This window comes from Octodon degus, unplaced genomic scaffold (genome assembly GCF_000260255.1).
Source record: "Octodon degus isolate 3935 unplaced genomic scaffold, OctDeg1.0 scaffold00093, whole genome shotgun sequence".
NCBI classification, from domain to species: domain Eukaryota; kingdom Metazoa; phylum Chordata; class Mammalia; order Rodentia; family Octodontidae; genus Octodon; species Octodon degus.
In genome coordinates, this window is record NW_004524669.1 from 2,651,369 (window position 1) to 2,662,192 (window position 10,824).

Below are 10,824 nucleotides of genomic sequence, written 5' to 3' on the forward strand. Positions count from 1 at the left end.
AGCCCTTTTGATGGTTTGTGTTGTGTCATGCGGAGTTCCCAGCGCAGTGGTACAGGGGAGCCCGCTTTGCCAGGCTCGCAGGCATTTGGATCCCGTGCAATAGCGATGGTCTGCCTGAGCGCCACATGGTTTGGATCAGCTGGGGACAGTCACAGGCCAGGACTGACTGCCTGGGTTAAGGTTACACGAGGCCACGCTCAGCTAGAGCTTCTGGCCCGCAGAGCACCTTCCGCAGCCTTCTGTGAGGCCGGCCCGGGTCTGATGGCAGCTCAGTGGTATAGAGGGGTGGGAACTGCAGAGGCTGGGAGCAGAGAATAGAGTTCCCGGAGGGCAGGTGGGGGTGCACGGCCCTCTAGGAAGAGTCCCTACATCAGGTAGAGTCACTCGGCCAAAGCAGCTATACACTTAACTAGACTGAGAGCAGGGGGACCTCATTTCTTCACGGAAGGCGGGTTCAAGAATTAGCCCTGACACTCCCCACCCCCTCAGCAATCCTCATGTAAGCCAAATCCCCACAGATCTCCTTACAGTGTTGCAGTTAAAACATTTCAAAGTCCACTCTTCAATCAGCCATGATGTTACATGTCCTGTTTCTAAAGCTGAAATTCTTTTCTCAATTTGTTTTTGAAGTTTCCCAGCCCATGAATGATATAAAATACTGTCCAGAAACTACTACTGAATGCTTATTGGAATCTGGTCTCCCAAAGGACCAATTCTAGGTCAACCAGAAAAAGGAGTGAAAACGCTGGAATCTTTGTGTGCACGTGTGTGCGGGTGTGTGTGTGCACGTGTGTAATAGATTAACAAAGCAATTGTTCCCATGCCAAAACCATTTCAGTATCATAAACAAGAGCCTTAATAACAATGCTAAAATATCTTGAGCTGGGCATGGCGGTGCACCCCAAAAATTGGGAGGCTGAGGCAGGAGGATCACTGAGTTCCAGACCAGCCCGAGTTATATAGTGAATTCAAGGTCACCCTCAAGTATGTGAGACCCTGTTTCAGAGAAAAAAATCGTTCTCAGTGGTAAAATATACACATCTTTGGATATATATCTCCAAAAGGTGGAGAACTCAGTAACTTAGCGAGACTGTCTCAAAATAAAAAAAAATTAAAAAGCTGGGGATGTAGTTTAGTGAGATGACCCTGAGTTTAATCCCCAGTATGAGAAAATCAAAACAAAACAAAACAGGGGCCGGGGAGATGGCTCAGTGGAATAAGCGCTTGTCTAGCAAGTGCAAGGGCCTGAGTTCAATCCCCAGTTCCAAAAAAAAAAAAAAAAAAAAAAAAAAAAAAAAAAAAAACAAAACTGGTAATCCAAATAGATAAAACACCCTGGTGGATGGAGTCCGCTAAACCCCAGCCTATGAAAGGGTCCTATAAATGTCCATCAGGAACTAGGTGAAGACGACAAAAGCAAACATTATTAAGTGAAGAAAACCGGAAAAAGAAATACCCAGGCTCCTGAAACTCCTTGCTTTTGAGTCCGCTGCGTTCGCGGGGCGGCACAGCCCAGGTTCGTGAATCCATTGCTCCCGCGGGGCTTGGGCGCGCAATCCCCGGGCTTGCCAGCAGAGGGCGCAGTGGACACGCGCTTCCTCAGCGGGACCGGGAGGCGGGGGCGGCGCGTCCTCAGCGTGGGGCCGGGCCTCGCGCTCACGTGACCCTCGCTCATGGCGGCGGCGGCGGCGGCGGCGGTGGTGCTTGCGGCCGAGCGCCGGAGCCGGATCCTTTAGCCCGGGTGTGGGCCCGTGTCAGTCCGTCCGTCCGCCTGCCCTTCGGCCTCCTCTGTCGTCTTCCGGAGTACGGCTGGCGGAGCCGGGATGGCGGAGCGAGGCCTGGAGCCGTCGCCGGCAGCGGTGGCGGCGCTGCCGCCCGAAGTGCGCGCCCAGCTGGCGGAGCTGGAGCTGGAGCTCTCGGAGGGTAGGCGCGGGCACCCCGGTCGGTCCAGCGGCTGGGGGCGGGAGGCTGGACCCTGAGCGCTGGGCCGGCGGGGACTCGTGCCCGGCTCCACGCCGCGCCTCTCCTCCGCCCCGCGGCGCGTTCGTTGCGGCCTCATTGTTTTCCCTTGTGGGCGCCGGGCTGGGACAGGGGCAGAGGACCGCCCGGCCCTGCTGCTTCTGCGCTCCCCGGCCCTCGCGCCCCAGACAAAGCTGCGCCCTCGGGCTGCTGCCCGGACGCTGGGCGGCGGGGGCGGCGGCCGTGCGCGCTGACACCTTCCTCCTCTCCTCTGGCTTCCTGGAGGGCCCCCGGGCTAGATCCAGCCCACCTCTCCGGGGGAAGCTCGGGCCGGCGGCGGCGCGTCCCTTCCTCCTCCAGCTCTAACTAACAATGCGAGGTGACTCCCTAGGAGCGGAGCGAGCTCGGAGCCGGCGAGCCAGGGGCGGGTGCGAGCGTGGCCCTGACCCGGGGGACGCTCCGCGCTGCCTTCAGACCATCTTTGTCATCAGGGCTTTTTCCTAATGTTTGTGTTCGCGCTGAATTCTCCGAATCTTTTGATCGCCTTTTGGAGCCTCAGGAAGAGAGAGAGGGACGAGGTGACTATCGGTTAAAAGCAAATCCTGGGTATACTAGAAAGGTTGCATTTATTTGGAGAATTTAAAAAATGGGATACAGTAATCAAGCCAGTATTCTTAGAGAGGTCCCTTGAACGACAATGAGAAACAGGGCTCCGTTGCGGGCATGTGATCAGCCTTGTGTGTGCCGTTTTGGTCAGTTCTCTGTAAAGTTCCTGTTTTTGTCACAGGCCGCCTCTGAGACAAAAGCAGCATTTTTCCAAGCTTGGTGTCAGTACTCTGGTGCTGTCTCCAGAGTTACATATTGAGTTCCTTGCTAGAGGCCTTTTTCACTACCATTTTGGAAGTGAATTAAAAACTATTGATTGGAAAAGAAGAATGTGACAGGTTCCCAGGAGAGTTCTGACATTTTTGTGTACTTGCCAAGGTACCAGGGTCTCCCCCGTCTCAAAACCCTTTACAGTGAAAAACCAGTAGATTTGAGTGTTACAGATCCGTTCGGGCATTGAAGGACATAATTACCTTTAATAAGCCTTTTAGACTTTCCCATTGTGTAAAGAGGTACAGTTTTCACCTGCACTTAATTACCAACATATTATTTTTCAATTAATCATTTGGGAAGTGTTTAGGAAGATAGTGATCCTTTGGGCTTGTCTGCCGAGTGCCAATCTTCTTTAGAAATATTCACAGGGTGTAGGTGACCCGACTGACTGAGCTGTAGTTTGTTAAAATATAAATTTCTCCAACTTTTTTTAACCCTTTCAAATTGAGGGGTTTTTGCATTACTCTCTTTAAGAGATCTGCTTCTGAAGCATTGTCATTAAATCTCTGGTGACTTCCGTTCAAATCTTTTGTAAGTTACTTTATAATTACAAATCGGTAGCTCTGATTAGCTAGAAGGAGTGGTTTGGTTGGATGTTTGCCTCAGAGGAGATTAAAAATAGGAGTTGATTGCTTTCACATGGAAAGGGAAAGCCTGGGAGCTCCTTATTCTTGGTGCACATTCGCTTCCAGCCGATTTTGTTTACATCTCTGGGTATTTCTAGACAATCACTAGAAGCATTTGAGAAACTATTTCTAGGACTCACAGTAGATTAGCTCACCTTTTGCTCCTTTAGAGCAGAGGTGTGAAACGCTGACAAACTGTGAATGCCAGTGTTTAAACAGTTTAAGGACGAGTGCATGGTTTGTTTTCCTCTGCAGTATTGTTTTGGTTGGCACATGCCTCAGTTTGAATTTTTTTCTTGTACATTTATACTGTATTATCGTGTATTTTATTTTATTTTTTCACTCTGGAAAAGAGTTGAAAAACCTTGGGCCTTCCCGTGTAAGCCATCTGCTTGTCTCCTTTTTTTTTTTTTTTTTTTATTTGTGTGTGTGTGTGTGTGTGTGGCCAGCTCAGCCCACCAGGGGGCGGGGCTGGCTGGCATGTGGTGCTGGGGGATTGAACCGCGGTCCCTATGCTTTGCTAAGCTTGCTCTAAGTAGGTGCTTTAGACCACTGAGACATCTCACCAGCCCCTGCTTGTCTCCTTAAAGTACAGAGCTGCTTGCCTAGAGAGCAGAGGACATTAGGAATTCAAGCTAACACAGTCCCACAGCCCCCTAACCTGTGCTGTTACCTGAGATGTCTGTAGCATAGTTTGGATTAACCTTGTTTCACAGTTGCTCTATAAATTTTCTTCTCTAACAAAAGTACTTTCCTGAAAAAGAAAATAACTGCATTGCTCTGTAGGCATTGTTGCAGTCATGCTGTCTTTTGTTTTGTGGTTTTTTTGTTTGTTTGTTTTTTTTTTTTTTCAGTTTAAGTCCTAATCATAGGGACGATCTGAGCTGTATGCTGCCCAAGAATTTTCTTCCTGCTCCGTGTGTGCTCAGTTGCTAGCTTTGGCCACAGATGAGCCAGTTCAAGCAGAAACATGGGTTGGTGTCTCCTTGGGGCTGTTTGCTGCAGAGAGTGTTGCAGAGGCTTGGGGTATGTCTAGTACTTAAGGCAAGTCACCATGACATGGTGCTTAAAACCTGCTTCAGCAACAAAAAGGATAGGCTGAAACTATCTAGAGAAGCATTTAGAAACTGAATTAACATGTAATTGTGAGTTTTAGCAGATGTTTAATAGGTATAGGTTTCTACACATATTCCCATAATTGTTCATGATCTGTGTATGTCTGAATTAGACAATAAGCTCTCTTGTCTGAACTTTATTCATATGCACATAAAGTAGCACTCATATTGAGAGTTTGTTTTTAAATCTTTCCACAAATGTTTCTAAAACAAGATTTTTTTTTTTTTTTTTTTTGGTGGAACCAGAATTGAACTCAGGCCCTTGCACTTGCCAGGGAAGCGGTTATTCCACTGAACCATCTCCCCAGCCCAAAATGATTTTCTTACACATTACTATTAAAGCTTCACTAGACTATTATTTATTTATTTATTTATTTATTTATTTTGAGATAGGGCCTCGTTATGGAGTACCAGCTGGCCTTGAGCTCACTTATGTAGCCCATGCTGACCTTGAACTCTCAGGGAACCTTCTGCCTCATCCTCCTGAGGGATATGCCACCACGCCTTGCTCTGCTTCACTAAACTTTTTTTTTTTTAAATTTTGTTTATTTATTTATGTGTGTGTGTGTGTGTGTGTGTGGCCAGCTCAGCCCACCAGGGGGCGGGGCTGGCTGGCATGTGGTGCTGGGGGATTGAACCGCGGTCCCTGTGCTTTGCTAAGCTTGTTCTAGGTAGGTGCTTTAGACCACTGAGCCATCTCACCAGCCCCTGCTTCACTAAACTTAATGATTGGGTAGAATAGGGATTGGTATCTTTTCCTCTCCCCTCCTCCCCGGTGTTTCTCTATAAAGCTGCACATCTAAAAAGTGCTAGTCTCTAATGCTGCCACTTAATTATGGCATCTAAATGATTTAAATATCTATCTGTTATTACACAAGCTGTTAACTATATTTTTACTCTTGGAATAGTCTTATTGATTTTCTTTTTTTTTTTTAATTTTTATTTATTTATTTATTGTGTGTGTGTGTGTGTGTGTGTGTGTGGCCTGCTCAGCCCACCAGGGGGCGGGGCTGGCTGGCATGTGGTGCTGGGGGATTGAACTGCGGTCCCTGTGCTTTGCCAAGCTTGTTCCAAGTAGGTGCTTTAGACCACTGAGCCATCTCTCCAGCCCAGTCTTATTGATTTTCTTTCATAAATTTCTCAAATCTGTCATGTCTGTATGCCAATCAACAGAGCTTTGTACAAAGGTGAGCAGGGTGCTGTGCCAGCTCTCGGGTATGGAGCCTGGTAAGGAAGTCACTTAAAAATATCAGCAAAACAGTACATGAGACCAGGCTGCCTTCTAAGAAAACAGGAAGCTATTTGCTTTGTCGTTGTGAAAAAGAAATAGCAGAGAACTATAAATACAAGATTGGATTGTGTAGTTAGTAGGCAGGGCTGTGATTTAGCCTGTAAGGTGAGCAAAAGAAGGTTGTTAATCACATATATCTGCGGCAGGTCTTTGAAGGAACTCAAGTCTTTAAATGTCTGAGAGCAGTCCAAAGCTGGACTGGAAAGGCATTTAAAGTAACACTTATGAGAAGGTATCCTCCCTTTTGTTTGAATACTTTTTTGATTATAAACAGCAAACATAGACACATCTTCCCTTTCCTTACTTGTATCATTATGTATTTCTGGGGCCCCTTATTTTTGGCCAGAACTAGAGTTGAACCTACAGCTTTCTCAGTGAGGTAGCCCATCCCCAGCTCTTTTTTATTTTTATTTTTATTTAATCAGTTTATTTTTGGGATTGGGAATCCAACTCAAGACCTTGCACTTGTGAGACAGGCACTATTCTGCTGAGCTGTATCCTGGGCACACTTTTATTTTTTATTTTATTTTATTTTTTTCACTTTTTAATTTTTTGAGACTGGGTTTCACTGAGTCAGTAAGTGCCAAGGCTGGATTTCAACTTGTGCTCAGTCTCCCACCGTGCTAGGATTACAGGTATGTACCACCTGTCCTGACTCCCCCGTGGCCCTGCAAGTATAGTTCAGGATACCCTTGCAGAGGGACAAGGGGAGGCTGCTTTCTGGGAGTTGCAGCGAATTCTCCTTAATATAAGAGGTAGGAGAGCCTAAAAGGAAAGGAGAAAATGCTGGATAAAGGCTGTGTTTTAGTTTCAGAAGTGGGCAGGTAGATGTAAGCTGCTGGAAATCAGTGATTCGTTTTGCTTTTCAGTGAATTCTACCCTAGAATGGGAAATAAGGCCTCTTCTCAGCATACTTACAGATTCATAGGCTACACTTGTATCACAAAGTGCATCTAAATAATTTTACTACTTGATACTAGGCATTTTAAGGAAGGCAGAAGTGTAGATTTAAAAAAATTTTTTTTTTCTTTGCAGTGCTGGGGATTGAATCTAGGGCCTTGTTCATGCTAAGAAGGTGCTTTACCACTGAGCCACATCCCCCTCCTACTCCCATTGTTTTACTTTATTTTTTGAGATGGGGCACATTGTATAGTTCAGGCTGGCCTTGAACTAATAGCTGTCCTCATGCCTCAGCCTCCCGAGCGCTGGGATTACAGGCGTGTGCCACCATACCTAGCATTTAAAATATTTGGACACAGACCTGGCTGATCTTGAATTTGCTGTACCCTGCCCTGCCCTTCCCCAGTAGCTGGTCACAGGCACGTGCCACACTGTGCTAGGCTTTGTAGTTTTTTGTTTTATGGTGCTAGGGATTGAGTTCAGTGACTTTGCACTAACCTTACCCCCCCCCAACCCCCGCAACCTTCTTTATTTTGATCACAGTGACTGAGTTGCCCAGCCTGGGCTCAGATCTGCCTCTGCCTCCCGGAGTGCAGAGGTTATAGGCACGTGTGTCATGACATCCAGCTCTGTAGATTTTTTTTTTTTTTTGGGGGGGGTGAGTATCCAGTGCCATGCAAGTAATCTACCACAGAGCTATATCTGCAGCCCTTTGTAGATTTTTATTTTATTTATTTATTTATTTTGGTGGAACTGGGGATTGAACTGAGGCCCTTGTGCTTGCCAGGGAAGTGCTTATTCCACTGAGCCATCTTCCCGGCCCCCCCTTTGTAGATTTTTAAAATTTATTTATTTTTATACATTCTTCCTAGTGGTTAATTGCTGTACAAGATGCAGACATGATATCCTACTTACAAACACCATTAGAACAAATCCCTCTATTCATTAAGAGAATGCAACTGTATATCGATCCTAGCCATTTGAATACACAGATACAAAATGGACATTCATCTGCATCCCCTTTTTGTTGTTACCTTTGTAGATTTTTAAACAACAAAAATGAGCATTAATTAAGTTAACTGCCTTATAAAACTTGGATGAGTGTAGTTTTGCTGTGCCGTACTTTTTTTACTTTGGAATTCATTTTTAGGGATTGTGAGAGCTGGTGACACATTTCTTTGAAAATTGTTATGGTGGCATGTTTTAATTCTTTGAAGGTGTTTCATTGTATAACTTTCTTTTTCTTTTTTAAAATAACTTTCTTGAAATAGAGAAAAGTGGGTTATGTTCTTTCAGAATTTAAACTTTTGTTTTTTGGTGGACCGGGGATTGAACTCAGGCCCTTGTGCTTGCCAGGCAAGCGCTTATTCTACTGAGCCATCTCCCTGGCCCTAAACTTTTGGACTGAAAAACTAAACTTGATTATAAGTTTGATTTTTAGTTGTAATTGTCAGGAAGTTAGGGTGTCAAGAGCAGTTCTAGAAGAGAAATGACAGGTTTATGGAAGAATGGTTTACTTTATTGAAAGGGTATCGCTGATTTGGACATGCTAGTGTTGGTGTATATTTTGAAAAGTTAATCTTGTTTGATAGTTGCATTTTTTTTTTTTTTTTTCAAAGATAAGAGTCTCACTGTGCTGCTCGTGCTGGCCTTGAACTTGTGATCCTCTTGTCAGCCTCCAGAGTGCTGGGAACTGGATTTTTAAAATAAATCATTAACCTGTCACTGTTAGTTCAGTCTTTGTTGTTACTTTGTTTCCTGGCTTGGGTGAGGCCTAACAGCTGGGGGTTGAAAGTTCAAATATTGGCTAAAAGACTCTTCACCCTATGTTTGTGTTATAATTACTACAGTTCTCTGCAGTTTTCACATGTTCTTGAACCAGGAGTGCACTTTGAAATTATCCTTCTCTCATATCTGCATATTTTCTTGCAATTCTGTGAGTGTAGTATTAAGCCTGTCCTTGGCCACTGTGACCCCCTTACCTTATAGTTCTTCCAAGTTTACATTATTTCACAAATCATGTATTTTCTAATTATTCAAATTACCTTTCAGTTTGCCTTAATGTAGTCTCTTATAGATGTCATTTGTGTCTTACAGTTCTTTTAAGTAACTCCGAACTGTGTCTTTCTTAAATTGGTTTAGGAGGGTAATACATTTTTGTTCATTTCAATATGGTTTGAATTGAAAAATAAAAATCTCTGTCTTGGGGACTTGATTTTGGCCTGGGGCAGAGTTGCATAATCATTTGAGAAACACATTTTGGCATTGGATAGGCCTCGGTTCAAGTTTTGGTGGTAACACTTATTCTGTGACATTGGATAAACTGTTTAACCTCCCTGGTTTCAGTTTCTTCTGTCCTCACGAAAGAACTGGCACCATCATTTGAGGTGTAAGAAGATTTAAACTGCAGTGACAGCAAAGCTGAGCATAGTGTGGCGTGCAGCCCACAATCATCTTCATTGTTCCCAATAATGGTACTCAGGGACTTGATGGTACTTATGCGAAGTGACGAATGGAATCATTTTGTGGGTATGTCTTTTAAAAAAGGGCAAGCTGGGGCCGGGGAGATGGCTCAGTAGAATAAGTGCTTGCCTGGCAACACAAGGGCCTGAGTTCAATCCCTGGTTCCGCCAAAAAAAAAGGGGGGGGCAAGCTTATACCCCACCATCAGTTGTCCTGTTGGCATCCTGTATCTTTATTTCTGCACCCAGTCACCCTAGCAGTCGACAGGAGCAGAAGAGTGGCTGGTTTGTGTCATGTAGACATCTGGTGTCTGTAGTTTATGAGCTTGTATGCTCGGGTGGATGGCTCTGACCTGTAAGCATGGTTTGTGAGAGTCAAGTGACTGCAGGCTAGGCACAGGCACTTGGGGATATGCAGAATCTTCAGGTAGCTTTTGGCTGTTTCTTAGACCCCCACTTTGCTTAGTGAACAGGGTCAGTTCCTTCCTTTTTTTTTTTTTTTTTTCCCTTTGAGTTGATTTGCCACCAGTCTTAAATCTTTTATCAGGTCCAGCAGGTCTGATTGTATCCGTTAGGTCTATGTTAATTTGTTGTCTTTTTAAGATGTGCTTTTATTTAAAGCCATTGCTAAATCTAAGACTATCTCCCTTTAGATTCTAATAGTAGAGATGTCTCCTGCATTCTTTTTTTTTTTTTTTTTTTTTTTTGGTGGAACCAGGGATTGAACTCAGGCCCTTGAGTTTGCCAAGCAAGCACTTACTCTACTGAGCCATCTCCCTGGCCCCGTCTCCTGCATTCTTTAAGGCCATAGTTAGTGTCTTATACATGTCAAATAGTCCAAGTTTTTGTGTTGATTGTGTGTATGTGTGTGTGTTTGTTTTGAGACAGGATTTTTTGTGTGTTTTATTGGTGAGCATATTTATTGAGGGAAAGAAAGCTCCTGTCCGAGAGAGGGAAAGAAGAAGGGTCCCAGCAGGTAGTCCCCTGAGACAGGATCTTACTGTGTAGTTTGAGTTGGTCTTGAACTCACTATGTAGTCTGGGCTGGGCTTGAACTTTGAATTTGTGTGTATGTGTGTATTGAACTTGGCCTTGTGTGTGCTAGGTAAGCCCTCTGCCACTGAGCTCCATCCCCAGCCAAGAGATCTCATTTCATCAATTGATGATTTCATACGTCTTTTTGTCTTTGTCTCTTTCGACTTCAGCCTCACTGAACACTTACTTGGCTCTCAGACCTTTTTCTTTAGCCTATAAATTTGCTCCAGTTTTTTTCTATCTGAAATAAGGGGAAGAAACCCCCCAACTTCCCACAGTCTTTCATTTTTTTTTTTTTTTCCTTAAATATTTATTTATTTATTTAGTGTGTGTGTGTGGCCAGCTCAGCCCACTAGGGGGCGGGGCTGGCTGGCATGTGGTGCTGGGGGATTGAACCGCGGTCCCTGTGTTTTGCTTAGCTTAGCTTGTTCTAAGTAGGTGCTTTAGACCACTGAGCCATCTCACCAGCCCGGAATTTTATTTTTTATAAAATGAAAATTAACTGTTTGAAAAACAGAGCAATACATATGAATATAAAATTTAAATGCAAATTACAAA

General features: G+C 44.6%; 1 protein-coding gene across 3 annotated transcripts in view; it reads left to right on the top strand.

Annotated features, from left to right (window-relative positions):
- Positions 1-1,684: 1,684 nt before the first annotated feature.
- Dip2b (disco interacting protein 2 homolog B) overlaps positions 1,685-10,824 on the top strand; it is a 255,045-nt gene continuing 245,905 nt past the window's right edge. For all 3 annotated transcript variants that reach the window (XM_004637809.2, XM_004637808.2, XM_023722670.1), the window contains exon 1: positions 1,685-1,923. In XM_004637809.2, the coding sequence (XP_004637866.1) occupies positions 1,824-1,923 (100 nt within the window). In that variant the 5' untranslated portion in view covers positions 1,685-1,823. The remainder of the gene's footprint in view (positions 1,924-10,824) is intronic.